At 48.4% G+C, this 16,518-nt stretch overlaps 2 protein-coding genes across 2 annotated transcripts; both read right to left on the reverse strand.

The window, feature by feature from the left end:
• Window positions 1-3,652: 3,652 nt before the first annotated feature.
• On the reverse strand, window positions 3,653-6,886 carry LOC124647272 (disease resistance protein RGA5-like). The gene is made up of 2 exons (XM_047187236.1): window positions 6,051-6,886; window positions 3,653-5,549 (listed from the first exon to the last, which is right to left on the reverse strand). The coding sequence occupies exons 1-2, from the start codon at window positions 6,884-6,886 to the stop codon at window positions 3,653-3,655; spliced, it is 2,733 nt and encodes a 910-aa protein (XP_047043192.1).
• Window positions 6,887-7,827: 941 nt separating this feature from the next.
• On the reverse strand, window positions 7,828-12,013 carry LOC124647273 (disease resistance protein RGA5-like). The gene is made up of 4 exons (XM_047187237.1): window positions 11,178-12,013; window positions 9,690-9,962; window positions 8,084-9,635; window positions 7,828-7,914 (listed from the first exon to the last, which is right to left on the reverse strand). Exons 1-4 carry the CDS (start codon window positions 12,011-12,013, stop codon window positions 7,828-7,830), a joined length of 2,748 nt encoding a protein of 915 aa, XP_047043193.1.
• Window positions 12,014-16,518: the final 4,505 nt, after the last annotated feature.

A 16,518-nucleotide genomic window follows, 5' to 3' on the forward strand; every position in this document is an offset into this window, starting at 1 on the left:
GTGTCATCGCGTGCTTCACTCTCGGTTACCTCTATCCCACTCTATCTACTATTGTGTAGCTATACCTTGCTTTGTTGATATCCTTCCCATATAGGTAAATTCACTTAGTTGCATATCTAGAGAATTTACCTTTGTGTCAAGCCTAAATTGAAAAAGAACTAAAAATTGGTTAGCACCTATTCACCCCCCCCTCTAGGTGCGGCATACGATCCTTTCACCAAGGACTGGTGGAGGTACAGAGGACCCCACCGGATCAGGCATAGCAGGAGCAGAAGGAGAAATATTCAGACTAGACCCAAACTGCTGCTGATTCAAGCTAATCTCAACCTTATCGGGACCTGCAGCTGCTACTGGAGGTGGAATGGAAGAAGAAGTATTCTGACTTACATCAGTAGATCTATGCAGTTCCTCCAGGTGTGAAGAGGCGCCAGGCAGCATCTCAGAGCGATGCGCCCAGCGATCGCGCGTGCGGGCTTCTTCCTCCAAGCGACGCTTGTTCGCCAGGGCCCTCTCGCGGGCCACGCGCTCAGAGATGCGAGAGGCTTCCCGACGGCGATCCTCATCCAGTCGGCGACGTTCCTCGACACGGCGGCGCTCCTCCGCACGGAGCCTCTCCAGATCTGCATTTCTTCTGTCTTCCTCTCGACGGTGCTCATCCTCGAAACGCCAATCTGCCTCACGACGCCTTTCCTCTTCCCAGCGCCGTTGTTCATCACGACGATCTGCCTCCGAACCAGGCCGAGGGCGGTTGGCGAAGTAGTTTCTCGGTGGAGATCTCCTCGGAGAGGGACGCCTAGGACCCCCATAGCGACGGTCCATCGGCGGAGGCGACTGCAGCACTTGTACGAACGATCTCTGGTCACCGGAGATGACGCCGGACCAGATCGGCGGTGGATTTGGAGGTGGGGATTGGGATCACGGTGTAACCCTAGGTGGAACGAAGACCACTGCTCCGGTCTGATGAGATCTAGGGTTAAACCTAGGCGATGCGGTGACGGATAAGGGCAATGGCTGCACAGTGTTGGGTTGTGGCCCAGAAACTGATTGGGCACAGGCCGCCATGGATCGGCCGAATCAAGCTGATCTCCCAACTGGACCACACCACAAACACGCGCAGAGGGCGGTTCGCGATGAAGATCACGACGCATATGAGCAGAAAACGTCGTCTCTGGGCCAATTTTGATCCACAAGCCATTAATCCGACGACTGGCTCCGCCATTAACCGACTCCAATCGAACCTCAGGACCAATTTGCCTCAGATTGGCATCGAGAACCGAAACCTTAGCATCTGTGATTCGGAGGAAACCAGGGGCGCGAACAATCTTCCTGTCGGTAATCGAGATGAGGGCAGCCTTGCGTACCTGCGCTGGGGGTGGAGACGGCCATGGTGGATCAGGAAGTGTGGCAGCGGTGGTGATGAGAGCGGCGGCGGTGGTGATGGTGTCCGCGGTACCGGGGTCGCCCGTGCATGTATGTGGTCAGCTTCACTCGTTCTCGTTTGGTTTTTTACTTGAAAAATGTCTGGAGTGGTGGTTGCCAAAGGAAAATGGCTGGAGTTGGTACGGACTGAAATCATGGTCCAGCCGCGTCGACATGTTTGCCGGCTCACGCGCCGACACCCTCGCGCACGGGGGCACGCACGAGCACGCGCGCAGGCACCCGTGCCGTCCGCTGGTCATTGTTGAGAGCGTGAATCTGGTCATCACGCGTTCTCGTCTTGGTTTTACTTTGATCCTTGCAAGTCAGCGTCTGTGTGTGACTGGATATCGTTTATCGCATTTGCCAATTTCTCACGCATTTGGGTGTGTTATGTTGACAAAGCTATCCACTCAATAAGAGGGATATCTGATGACTTGCCCCATTTTTCTCTGAAATTTGATTATTTCCACAATTTTCATCGAAAGCCAGTGACACAAGGTGCGACAAATAATCAAATTGCAAAGAAATGGGTGACAATTTGACAAATCCCCCTGAATAAGATGATGGTACTGTAATATATTTGCAGCAAGATCTGACTGATTAGGGCATTTCCAAAGGTCCCTCCCTCTCATCGTTTCGTTTGTCTGAAACTGCCCGAAAGTATCTGCCCAAAGGTGTCCACACCTGCCAAACCAATCTCAAATGTGATACTGGATGACGTCCGAACGCCGACTTCGGCGCACAGGCTAAACATCGCTAGTCAGCTACGCGTGTTCTGTGAAAATGATGTTCTGTTCGGTTGATAACTAGCATTGACACAGCTAGTCAAATGATAGCTGCCACTGAGAAGGGTGGTGAATAAGAAGGTCATCCCTGACGGATAAGGGCGTTTCCAAAGGCCTCTCTCATCATTATCTGCCTAAAGTTGTCCACACCTGTCAAACCAATCTCAAATGTGAGATTGGAGGACGTGGACCAAAATCAAATCAGCTAAAACTATGGAGAAAATACATCATCGGAGGTACCTATCTTTGGAGCTACTACTATGACATTCACCATTGATTGTAGCACCGGATCTGAGATCGGTGCTTCTATATAACGATTACTGAAACTACCTGATAACTTGTTTATCGACGTGATGGTCACGGTGACAGAGATTAAGATTGCCGTCAAACCTCTGCAAAAGACAAATGAACAGGAAGAAACATAACTTAAACAATTGACATCATAATTCAAACGCCTGCAATCCTTTTGGAAGCTAAAGACTGTACGAATATGATACAAACATGCATCCCATATGCACACCGTTGCTCCTAATAAAGTTCGTACAGAACTTCTTAGTTTCTTGACAAGGACTATATGTAGACAGGTTGAAAAAAAAAATCTTTCCTACAGGTGAAGTCCGCATCTTTGAAACCTAACAACTGAACTCCAAAACTTAATTACAGGTGACAATACGGAATAAGCTTAAATCTTATAATAAGATCCAGATGAACTCGAGGACTGAACGACCTTACAACAATTAAACCTGCTTGAATATAGTGCATGTACCGGATGGAAATAAAGATGTGCGTGCTCTGCTAGCTTTTGAACCATAGTAATCCAGAAGCTTTCCGGACATTTTTTTTTTCGAAATGGGGGTATTCCCCGGCTTCTGCATCATAATGATGCACACGGTCTTTTATTAAAATCCAAGTATTAAAGTTTTACAACTCACGCAACATCAGGATTGATACAAGAATCATCCTTCGAAAAAACACCATACTAAAAACGACACTCAACATATCCTTCTAGTATGCCGCCAACCAGCCTGGCACAAGATATCCTGAGCGACCATCAGGAGACGTGTGCATCCAGTAACCATCAGGAAGCTTTCCGGACATGCTTGAATGAAGTCTGCGAAACCTCTTAGCGTCCTCCCTGCCACCACCATCCCACCTTCAAGACATCTGGCTCCGTCCGCATCACCGCTACCGCCAAGGTCGAGCTGTTCCACCACGGCTATGCCAGCAAGGCCATTGCCCAGATGCCGATCCGAGTGCGCGCCACAGCTTTTTCTTCTGCGTTCCAAGCTCGTCTTCTGCGCCTCCCCGCCACACATGTATACCCCCGAACTGAAGATACAGAGATCCTGATCATATCAGGTAACGTTACAGAGGTGCATAGTTTGAAAATTATATAATGTGGCCCTGTTCAGAGGAAAAATTAATACCTGTTCACCACCGATGCACTTTTAAGAATAATCAAATGACTGGCTAGGCTGGTTAGGGTGTGCTCTCACATTTCTCTCCATAGCAGCCTTTGTCGTGTCATCAGTCTCACTCTTACGGGCAAATACTCCACATTTGATTGTAGTGAGGCAGGTGAGGTTTTCAATTCCGAAATCAAAATCGCCAGGAGTGAAAGCCTCTATTTTAACTATATCGAAATAAGTTATTAATACTTCTAGCTTCGGCATGGATCCTGCTGTAAACATAAAATCCATCTCGGCACCCGATATGTCATAACAAAAACTCCTTAAGCATGAAAACCCTTGTGCACCACTGACTATGACTCTGATATTATGGCTACCTTCACACTTTCCAATTGATAGACCTAGCTTGAGCAGCAAAGGTAATCCACCAAGAATGCAGAGGTCTTTCTTCCCGACTAGATCCATCCGAAGAAATACTGACCGGAGGTTGAGTAGGGAGCCCACTGAGTTCGGAATCCTTGTGATGGTTGAACCCATAACATGGAGTGTTTTGATATTCTTCCAAATGTGAAGACCATCAAGGTTCTGTAGAGGAGATACATTTGCTTTCACGTACTCCTCTGTAACTCCATTTTCATCTCTCGTGTTGGAAACATCTTCGAAATCAAGGCGCAATTTCTTCAAATTCTTTAGCTGGTCAAGTTTTTGCAGGAAATTAATTGGATACCGGGGGACCTTGACATTCATATAACTCTCCAGGGCTTGCATCTTTGCAATTCCATCAGGAAATTTAACAGTAAAATTAACAAGTAGATGCACCAATTTTTTGAGATTGACAACGGAGGCTGGTAATTCACGTACACTGGTGCCTCTTAGGTCCAGCATCTCTAAGCACCACAAATCTCCAATTCGTTGTGGGAGCTCACTAACTCTTGTCCCTCTTAGGTTTAGGTATCTCAATTGTAATAGCCTCTCTATATCTTCAATATGGCGATTCTCTATGCCGTGACAATATTCAAAGTTCAGAACACGCAAATGCCTGAATCGATCCAGAGAAGGGATTTCCCCTAAATGCCTGAACACATAAAATGACCGGACATGATACAAGACTAGCTTCTCTGGCACAAATGAATTCTCATGATTGTCGACTTGCATAGAAAGCCGACGAACTTTGCTTTGTGTCCCAATAGTTGTATCGGGAATACTAACTAAAGTAACAAAGTTCTCTTCAATTGACTTTGATATAATGAAATCAAGGATGGTGTCGTGAACTCGACAACTCTTGACCACATCAAAGTCTGTCTTCTCAGGTTGAATTAGGCTTCGGTTGACAAGCTCATTGAAACACTTCTCTCCCAACTCGTACAATGTATATCTGCCCTCATTATAAATGAATCCTTCGGCAATCCAGCTCCATATCAGGCTCCTCTTCTGAATAATAGCATCTTCAGGAAATATACTCAAATACAGTAAACAAGTTTTGAGATGAGCAGGAAGATCAAAGTAACTAAGTGATATTATCTTCATCATGCCTTCAACACTAGGATTTCTTTCAAGTGCACAACCTATTGAAACTTTCACTTGATCCCATTCATCTTTTGTATTTTCTCTGTTAGCCAGTAAACCAGATATTGCAATGATTGCCAAAGGTAATCCATCACACTTTTTCAATATTTCATCTGAAACATCTTTGAGGTGTGAAGGGAAATCTTCTTCGGATTTGAATAGTCTTCTATGGAACAATTGTCTTGAGTGCACCATATCAAGAGGTCTTATATTATAGACACAACCACTGAATGATGAGCAACATGAATGAGCAACATCTTTAACACGGGAAGTGGTGATTATTCTGCTGCCTCCACTCATCATGGGGAATGCATACTTAATGATTTCCCATGCTGCCACGCTCCATATATCATCAACTACGATAAAATACCTGCAAATAATTTATGAGTGATATTAGTGTGGCCTTATTGTAAAGTGCAAAGAGTACCCAACCAAGAAATAAAACAGGCTGCATTTAATTCATGTATGTTTGTATGGTACATTATGAGGGAAAATCAACGGTTGTAAGTTATAGATGTCTTGACCACAGGAAATAATCCTACACACGGACCTAACTCTAGGCACCCTCACTAGGTATACGCGTGATAGCATAAATATATTAATAGTCACAAGTAGAAATCTTATGTGGACAGAGTACATAAGCAACAAATAATGTTTTTTAAGAGGCGCCAAAAAATCCGAGGCTTCAAGGTGAAGACAGCAAAACTACATACATAACCAACGGGAGGGTGTAATGGGGATTGATACTTTATTAGTAAATCTTAAGGAGTTGAAACATTACTGAAAATAAAATCTCTAATTATTCTGACATATTCATTACATTAAATAAATAAATTTGAAGATGATTAGGTAAAGAAAATCGATACATTACCTTTTGTCTGTTAGGAAATCATGAACCTTGCTAATCAAATGTTGGATGCTCCCTGCTTCAGTGTCTACATACTTTTGATTGCTGACATCACTAAGAATAGTTCTCAGAATACTCATCATGTCTGGAGTCCGAGACACGGATATGAAAGCGCCGCACTGGAATTGCGCCTTGAGCTCTTGATATACTTGATTGGCGAGGGTTGTTTTGCCTATTCCTCCAAATCCAACGATGGAGACCACCTTCAGATGTTGTGGCGTTGATCCACATGTTTCATCTTGGGTCAACATTTTAATTATATCAGCCTTGGGTTCTGCAATTCCAACCAGTTTGGAGGCATGCTCAAAGATAGCAAGTGCTCTAGGGTCGATAGTCAGATTGTTCATCTTGGAGATGACACCTCCTGTCCTGTACCTTGAATTCCTATCGCCCACCTGAATGATTTGCTTCTTCTGATCTTCGATCTCTTTTCCGATCCGGCGGCGAGTCTTCATCTTCCCCAACTTCGCCAATGAGTGCTTGATTTTGTTGATGAACCCATCTGGCCTAGCATTTTTTTCATCGACACGCAGCATGAACTCATCGATGGACTCCTCCATGTCGTATGATAGCTCCCGAGCCTCCTTCATCCACGCCTTGTCAAGCACATCATGACCCCCCTCCTCCTCCTCCGACATCTTCAGGACGAAGGCGTGCATGGTGGTGAGCTCGTTGGTGAGGAACCTGATCTGGTCATGCACCTCCTTGAACTGCTTGTACTCATGACCAAGCAGAGCGAACAGCTTCTCCACAACCGGTTTCAAAGCCCCCGTTGCCGCACTCACGAGAGCACCCTCCATTTTTATTGGTTAATTTTGTGTGTGTATGGAATGGATGTGGTAGACTGGTAGCAGTGTAGGAGAATGGATGCTCTTCTCCTTAGGCTAATAGTTGGATTGACCGGAACTTTGAGCCTAATTCGTTCAAACAGAACTAAAATAATCAACTTGCTACGAGTAATTTTTGTACGTATGACGTACTAATACGGTTACGTGCCCCCGAGGAGGAAGCCCACGAGCACGATCAGGAGAACTTGAGCGTCCCAACACCTCGATAGGATCGAAGGAGACCCTAACCATAGCCTCGCCGGGAACAGAGGATACCCTCCGTCGATGGGCTAGCGGCTCTGGAGTGGCCACAATATGACCGGCAATGGCAGAGATGACCGGCGTGCATAGCAACCTTAATTAGCAAGATCCCTACCTTAATTAGCAGGATCCCTACCAACGTAGCGATTTCGTCATTTGGCGGCGCCGTCGTCAGATCCCAACGGATGTGTATGCATCCAACAGGTTTTAAAACATGCATGCAAGTCGTGGGGCGGTAGTGAGGCAACTGGGATTGTTACCTAGTCACGTGATCTTTTTTTTCTACCGCCACGTATAGATAGCATATATACGAGTATACATATATTGGATATGGCTTTCGCCGGCCTAAGGTAGAAAAAAAGACCAAATATAACCCCTTAAATTCGGTTAGAGAGGAGCACTGAAGCATACTGAGTTTGAAAACCTCGGGCCAAGCCACATCTCTCAAGTCCAAAATTTAATTTCAACAATTAATCCAGATTTGAATAGAATAGTGCACGCGCCAGACAGGTAAATTACTTCTCCTGATGCGGTGCCCCTTTCTGAACCGTAGTAGTAATCCACAAGCTCTCCAGATTGCTTGAATGTAGTCTTGGAAACGCCAATACCGCCATCGCCCAGATGCTGATCCCAGTATGTGTGCCGTGTCTTCTTCACCTCCGGCACACCTTCTGCGGCTCTGCGCAACCATAAGGCATCCCCGTCACATTCACACCCCGCGTAGTGCGTAGTGCCCCTAGCTGAAAAGACAGAGGACGTGATCACATCAGGCAACGGAACAGAGGTACATAGTAGTTCGAAAATATATAGTGTGGCCCTGTTCAGCGGAGAAATTAGTACCTTCTCACCACCGATGCACTCTTATCTTAACCTAAATGACAGTCTAGGGTGGTTGGGGTGTGTTCTCACTTTCCTCTCCATAGCAGCCCTTGCGGCGTTAACCGCGTCACCATGGCCACTTGCAATCCATCTGATTGAGGTGAGGGAGGTGAGGTTTTCAACCCCGAAATCCAAATCCCCACCAATGAAAGACTCTGTTTTAACTGCATCGAATCTAGTTTGAAATTCTTCTAGCTTGGGCATGGATCCTGCTGTAAACATAAGATTCATCTCGTCATCCCATATACTGTACCAAAATATCCTTAAGCATGAAAAGCCATGTGCACCACGGACTATAAGTCTGATTTTACGGCTATCTTCACAATTTCCAATTACTAGATTTAGCTTGAGCAGAGAGGGTAATCCACCAAGGATGCAGAAGTCCTCTTCCCCAACATGATCCATCCAAAGGAGTAATGACCGGAGGTTGACGAGGGATCCCACTGAATTCGGAACCCTTGTGACAGTTGAACCCCAAACTACTAGTTTTTTTAGAGCTGGCGGAAGCAAATATGCTTCCGTCAAGAAATTGCTATTTTTACCAATAGAAAGAGTACCAAGGTTCTGTAGAGAAGATACTATGGCTTTCATGTCCACTGTAGCTCCATTTTCGTGTCCCGTGGCGGAAACTCCTTCAAAATCAAGGAGCAATGTCTTCAAATTCTTTAGCTGGCCAAGTTCTTGGAGGAAATTAATTGATTGACGGGAGACATGGACATTTATATGACTCTCCAGGGCTTGCATCTTTGCAATTCCATCAGGAAATTTAACATAATTATTAACAAGTAAATTCACCATTTTTTTGAGATTGACAATGGAGGCTGGTAATTCATGTACACTGGTGCCTCTTAGGTCCAGCATCTCTAAGCACAACAAATTTCCAATTTGTTGTGGGAGCTCACTTACTTCTGTCCCTTTGAGGTTTAGGTATCTCAATTGTAATAGCCTGCCTATACCTTCAAGATGATTGTTTTCAAGCATGTAACCACTTTCAAAGTCCAAAACACGCAAATGCATGAATCGATCCAAAGAAGGGAATTCCCCTAAATGCCCGAACACATGAAGTGATCGGATATGACACAGTACTAGATTCTCTGGCTCACATAAATTCTTTTCCTTGTGTCCTTGGAGAGAAAGCCGACGAACTTTGCTTTGTGTTTCAGTTATATTGGAGTCACTAACTAAAGTAACAAAGTTCTCTTCAATTGACTTTGATATAATGAAATCAAGGATGGTGTCATGAACTCGACAACTCTTGACCACACCATAGTTCGTCTCCACAAGTTGAATTAGACTTCGGTTGACAAGCTCATTGAAACACTTCTCTCCCAACTCGTACAATGTATATCTGCCTTCATTATAAATGAATCTTTCAGCGATCCATCTCCATATCAGGCCCTTTTTTTGAATAATAGCATCTTCTGGAAATATGCTCAAATACAGCAAACAAGTTTTGAGGTGAGCAGGAAGATCAAAGTAACTAAGGGATATTATCTTCATCATTCCTTCAACAGTAGGATTTCTTTCAAGTGCACAACCTATTGAAACTTTCACTTGCTCCCATTCATATTTTGTATTTCCTCTGTTAGCCAGTAAACCGGATATTGCAATAATTGCCAAAGGTAATCCATCACACTTTCTCAATATTTCATCTGAAACATCTTTGAGGTGTGAAGGGAAATCTTCTTCATATTTGAATAGTCTTCTATGGAACAATTGTCTTGAGTGCACCATGTCAAGAGGTCTTATATTATATACACATCCAGTGAATGATGCGCTACAATACTGAGCAACGTCTTTAACACGTGATGTGGTGATTATTCTGCTGCCTCCACTCATCATAGGGAATGCATACTGAATGATTTCCCATGCTCCCACGCTCCATATATCATCAACTACAATAAAGTATCTGCACAAGATTTATTAGTGATATTAAGGAGGGGGGCTTACTGTAAAGTGCAAAGCGTATACAACCAAGAAAATATAAAAAAGGCTGCATTTCATGCACGTCTGTTTGCATGGTACATTACGGAAATCAGAGGGAAAATCAACCGTTCAAAGTTGAAACAGATGTCTTGACCACTTGAAATAATCCTACACACCGACCTAACTCTGGGTACTCTTAAGTACACGAGAAGTTGTACTGAGAGGAATCGATACGTTCCCAGGTGAGGCGATAGAGGCGGCGGCTCCAGAACCAATCTAGGGTTCCGTACTCCTCGCCGGCGACGCTGTTGGTTCGCTCCACCTCCAGCGGCCTTGGGGCCTTTGAGGTATGGCGGACCACGGCTCCTCGCCGGCGGGGACTTTTTGTCCTTTTTAGCTTATTTTGCAGTGTCTTGTCCGGGATGGTGAAGCGGCGGCTACATCCTGAAGTTAGAATAAGGTCCTCCCCGCCCTATCCCCGTTCCGGTGGTGCGTCTAGCGCTGACGGAGGACGCGTGGAGTTGTGTGTCCGGCGGATCTTCTGGGATCCGTTCGGTTATCGTGTTCGATGGTGTGGTTCTTTGTAGTCTCTTCCGATCTACGGTTATCATCAACGGCGAGGATTACTGCTATGGTGCGTTGGTCCTTTGGGGTTTTAGCACGACTTTTCGTCTGTCTACTACAGCAAGCTCTACTACGACAAGCTTTGCCTGACTCCGGTGATGCAGGGGCGAGGACAGCGGCGCGCCTTCGGCTCGTGCTAGCGTTTGTAGTCGTCGCTAGGTGGTCCAAGTACCTATTTGTAGTTTTTATTACTTTTTGGGCTATTTGTATTACGGTTGATGATTATTAATAGATTGGGGGAATTTTCGCAAAAAAAAAGTACACGAGTGATAGCCTAAATATAATCGGTACTGTAAAAAAGAGATGATATCATAGCCACAAGTATGAATCTTATCTGGACAAAATGCATGAGGAGCAAATCATTATTTTAGAGACACATCCAAACGACGATTCAAGATGAAAACAGCAAAGCTACATGCATTACCACATGCAACGGGACTCTGCCTTATACTATCTGAAGGAGTTGAACATTATTGTATAGAAAATTACTAGTATTCTGACATATTCATTATATATCTTAATAATTTCTTAATAGACTTGAAGATCGTCAGTTAAAAACAAATGGAGAGATTACCTTTTGCCTATTAGGAAATCATGGACCTTGCTGATCAGATGTTGGATGCTCCCTGCTTCAGTATCAACATAGCGTTGCTTGCTGACTTCACTAAGAATAGTTCTCAGAATACTCATCATATCTGGAGTTCGAGACACGGATATGAAAGCACTGCACTGGAATTGCACCTTGAGCTCTTGATACACTTGATTCGCGAGGGTTGTTTTTCCTATCCCTCCAAATCCAACGATGGCAACCACCTTCAGATTTTGTGGCGTTAACCCACATCCCTGCTCTTCGGTCAACAATTTTATTATCTCAGCCTTGGGTTCTTCAATTCCAACCAGTTTGGAGGCATGCTCAAAGATAGCAAGTGCTCTAGGGTCAATAGTCAAATTGCTCATCTTGGAGATGACACCTCCTGTCCTGTACCTTGCATTCCTCTCGCCCACCTCAATGATTTGCTTCTTCAGATCTTCGATCTCTTTTCCGATCCGGCGGTGAGTCTTCATTTTCCCCAACTTCCCCAACGAGTGCTTGATCTTGTCGATGAAGCCATCTGGCTTAGCATCTTTGTCACCGACATGCAACATGAAGTCATCGATGGACTCCTCCATGTCGTATGACAGCTCCCGAACCTCCTTCATCCACGCCTGGTCGAGCGGATCATGACCCCCCTCCTCCTCCTCTGACATCTTCAGAAGGAATGCGTGCATGGTGGCGAGCTCGCTGGTGAGGAACCTGATCTGGTCCCGCACCCCCTTGAACCGCTTGTACTCATCACCAAGTAGAGCGAACAGCTTCCCCACCACCGGCTTCAAAGCTCCCGTCGCCACACTCACAAGAGCACCCTCCATGGTTACTGGTTAACTTTTTGTGTGTATGGAATGGATGTGGTAGACTCGTAGCAGTGTAGGAAATGGATGCTCTTCTCGTTAGGCTTATAGTTGGATTGACCAGAACTTTGAGTCTAAGTCGTTCAAACGGAACTAAAATAATCCGCTTGCTACCATGTATAGCAGTGCCTTCCATGTGCGCTCCACGGTGCTCAAGCCAGCAACCATACAATGTCACATTATGCAAGTAAACCCGAAATGATAGATGCCCAATTGCATTAGCTGTATCCGTTGACATACAGAGATCTCGAACTCTCGACCGGAAAACCTTTGATTAAGTTAATCGATACCAGATCTCACATCTGTATTAGTAGCTGTTAGCATCATGTTGAGGTTAACACTTAATCTAGATCCGTGCATTAACTGCTGTCAGTTCTTTTGAGTTCTCTTTGCCCGAAATATTCTGGTTGTCCACCATCTGGTCAGGCGACTCGTCTTTTTACTGATGCCCTGGATTTGTGCCGTTTGCTTGTACAATCACCGTGGTGCGATCAAGCGCATCCTCCATTTTGCTTGCTAGCATAGGAGTACTAACCAGCCCCTGGCTACCCAAATTCACATCAAGACCAACTTTTTTATTAGATAAAAGGCACTCAATTGCCCAACTTTGAATTAACAAAGCCATGAACGGCGAGATTGATATAAAGTGCTGAACTCAGCTTACAGAACGACACCACACATCCACACGAACTACCGAAGAAGCTACAGCCGAAAGCGCAACCAACAAGCTCAGCCAACGCGCCTACGAGGACTCGTAGGAGAGGTGGAGTCTACAGTGTCGGGCCGGAGCTCACTCGAGAGCGAGCCATTTTCACGCGCGCCTCAACAGACCTCCTCCATCGCAGAAACACCACCGGAAGCCGACCACCACCGGGGACCGAGCCAAGATGCTCACAAACCGAACAACAGCACCAAGGAAGCTCGACAAGGGAAGGGCACAGAGCAAGCCTTGCCGAAGATCGCCAAAGAGTCACCTCCGACACGACCGTCGGAGACCCTTGTGATGTGGGCTCCAAGACGGTGTCTTCAAGAAGAGCACGACACCGGAGTGCCGCCACCGCCCGATCCGGGGATCTTGGGTTTTCACCCGGAGCACGAAAGGGGGCAGGGAGAAGCCACAACGACGCCTTCAAGAAGGAGACGACGTCCGTGGATGCCGCCGTCGTGTCCCTGGGAGAACCAGGGCGAGAGTTTCCTCTCGGCATCACCTCCCCACCACCCAGACATGGCGAGGGCCACCACCGAGGTGACAGCCACCACGCCCCCACAGAACGCAACTCGCTAAGAACCATGACAACCCCATGTCCATGGCCCCAGCCAGCACCAGAACCTCGGGCTCGCCCACCAACCCACAAGGTTCCCACCTTCCAGGGCCGCCGCCCCGGCATCCTCAATCTTGCACCCGCGCAGCGAAAGGTACCACCTTGACAAAACTTGGGACACACCCGAAGAAGGCCGAGGCCAGAAGACAGCAGGCGGACGGCCCTCCGCCGGACACGACCCTCCGTGCCGACGGCCTAGCGTGCCAGCAGACCCCCCTGGGGTGGCATGGCAACCGCCGGGAAGGGACGGGGCGGGGCAGGGCTGCCAGATCCAGATCGGGGGCCCTGGCCCAGATCCGACCGGCGTGGCCGTCCAACCGCCCCCACGCGTCCACCAAACCTGCTTGCTGCGCCAAGGCGTCTGCGCCGTCGTCCCCAGCCGCCATCGTCGGTAGGGTCGGCCGCCGCCGGATCAGATCTCGTCGGAGAAGCACCCGAGCCGCCCGCCTCCGCCTCCCACGGAGACGGCACCCGCAGCGCTCTCCACGCCGCCTCGAGGAGCGCGGACCTCGCCGGCCGCAGGCCAGCCCACCCCGGATGCGCCGAGATCCGTGCGAGGACAGCGCCTCCGGTCACGCCGCCCACGCTAAGGACCAGAGGAGCGAGGGGAGGGAGGTCCGCTGCCGCCAGCATCGGCCAGGCTTTGCCCGGCGGCTTCAGCCGGCGGCGGCGGCAGGGGGAGGAGGGGGGAGGCCTAGGCGCGGTGTTAGGGTTCGCCCGAGCGCCCGCGGGAGCGCTCGAGGCGAACAGGAAACCGGTTGTTCCAAGACCAACTTTCCTATGAGCATCTCATGCAAATAGCTGAAATCGTAAAAATAGCCACTATTTTATTCGTGCTTGCCAAAAAGTAAATCCTAACCAGATCCTGCAAACGAGGTTATTCCGTTACAGTTTATGGTAATGTCTAAAACGAGTCACTCATACCTAATAGTATTCGAAGTACTGGGCGAACTTTACGGTAAAAAATATAGTTTTATTTTAGACATGCTAGGTTTTCTCGAGAATGCACCCTCAAAGCAAAGGTGTATCAATCATATAGTATATAGAAGGGTTGTCAAATACAGCAACAACGCCAACCAAAACTGTTTTGCTGCCAGCATGAGGTGATAGCTCTGAAAAAAGAAAAAGAAAAATCCTCCTACTAGCAACCAAAGGGGCACCGGCTCTGGAATCTCTGCAGAAAAGCTTCGTCAAACGCTACCTATCGTATTCTTTCATGATCTTGCTCCTGATCACTGCCGCTGCTAGCGAGGCTCTCTTGAAGACCTCGTCGTTTCAGTGCCTCCAAATGTACCAAAAGACAAGAGCCACTGCCGTCCAGAGGTCGCACTAGTGAGCCACCATGCAAGAAAGTGACGTCCACCATTTGATCAACTCGGATTAGCCATCTGGTATGTCCAGCATACCCCAACGCACAAGCGCCCATGCCCAATCCTCACGCGCCACAACGCAACTAGTCAGGCTCCTGATCACGGAGAGGGCAAGCTGCAGGGTGAGCAATGCCTCATCGCTGCAGCCTATCCGTAGGCCTGTTGGAATAATCCTTGCTGATTGAAAGGGGTTTTAGTTTCACTGTCTTTCAGTTTCAGAGTAGTGTCTCTGTCTAGGTTCAGTTTTTAGCGACAGAGACTTTGGTTTGCAGTTGTTGCACGACGCGGTCTGTGCGTTCGTGTCCTAGTTTGTAGGACAGCCGTGGGCTCGTTCCGAATCGTGGGATGGCACGATTCAGTCGGGGGCGTGGCCGATCTTCTCGGCAAAGTTTGTTATTCTCGCAGAATAAGAAGGAATAGAAACGGAAAAGCGGCAAGTTGTACGCTGCACAAAATCGTCATTGTGTTCATCTCCTTTCTCTGTTCCTAGTTTATCCAGTTCACGCACGAGAGGTTGAGTGAGATTAGGTTGTAGACAACACGTGGTATCAGAGCCTCGTTGCTCCATGCCCAAAGGTGGGATGCCGAAGAACGCCGGCGACCCGTCCAAGAAGTCCGACGAGCAGTCGGCTGAGGACGCGGGGAAGAGCGAGTTCGGATCGCCAGCGGCATCGCAGGAACGCGCGCTCGCCGTCCCGCGCTCTGGGCGCGATGTGGGCGGCGGATCGAGCACGGCGTGGCCGATCCTCACGCGGACGAACTACAACTCCTGGTCTCTCCTCATGCGCGTGATCCTGCAGGTTCGGCACCTGTGGGATGTGATTGAGACCGGGAAAGGAGACTACGACGATGATCGTTCGGCGATGGAGGCGATCCTCCGTGCAGTTCCGCCGGAGATGATCCCTCTGCTTGCCGTCAAGAAGACGGCGAAAGAGGCGTGGGACGCGATCACGACGATCCGCGTCGGCGCCGATCGGGTGCGCGAGTCCAAGGCGCAGAACCTGCGCAAGGAGTACGAAGCGATCCGCTTCAAGCCCGGTGAGACCGTTGATGAATTCGGGATGCGTTTGCAGGATCTAGTTCATCAGATGGAGGTCCTCGGCGATCCGGTGGATGACAAGAAGGTCATCCTCAAGTACCTGCGCGTCGTGCCCAAGCAGTTCAAGCAGATGGCCCGCTCGATCGAGGGCCTCCTCGACCTCTCCAAGATGTCGATCGAGGAACTCACGGGGCGCCTCAAGGTCTGCGAAGAAGACGAGGACGACGACGTCGCGGATGGCGCGAGCGGCGGCAAGCTGCTGCTCACTGAGGAGCAGTGGCGCGCTCGCATGAAGCACGACGGTTCCTCCGGCAGCAGCGGAGGGACTGCGTCCGGCAAGCAAGGCCGGAACAAGGGACGCGGACGCGACGGCGCTCGTGACAAGGGCAAGAGCACCGGCGGCGGCGCCCAGAAGGACGACGAGTGCCGCTACTGCGGTAAGCTGGGTCATTGGGCCCGAGACTGCCGCAAGAAGAAAAGGGAGGAGGCTCACCTGATCAAGGAGGGCGACGACGAGGACGTGCAAGCAGCGATGCTGATGGCGGAGCTGTGCCCGGCCGGCGACGAGCCGGAGCGCGTGGGCGGCCACGTCTTCCTCAACGAAGAACGAGCCAAGGTCCGCCTTGGCGAGCTCGCAGAACCCGTGGAGGTACCATGGTACCTCGACACGGGTGCCTCCAACCACATGACGGGCAACCGCGCCGTCTTCTCGGAGCTGGACGAGAGCGTCAAGGG

The sequence above is a fragment of the Lolium rigidum genome, chromosome 4, assembly GCF_022539505.1.
Source record: "Lolium rigidum isolate FL_2022 chromosome 4, APGP_CSIRO_Lrig_0.1, whole genome shotgun sequence".
In the NCBI taxonomy this organism is placed as follows: domain Eukaryota; kingdom Viridiplantae; phylum Streptophyta; class Magnoliopsida; order Poales; family Poaceae; genus Lolium; species Lolium rigidum.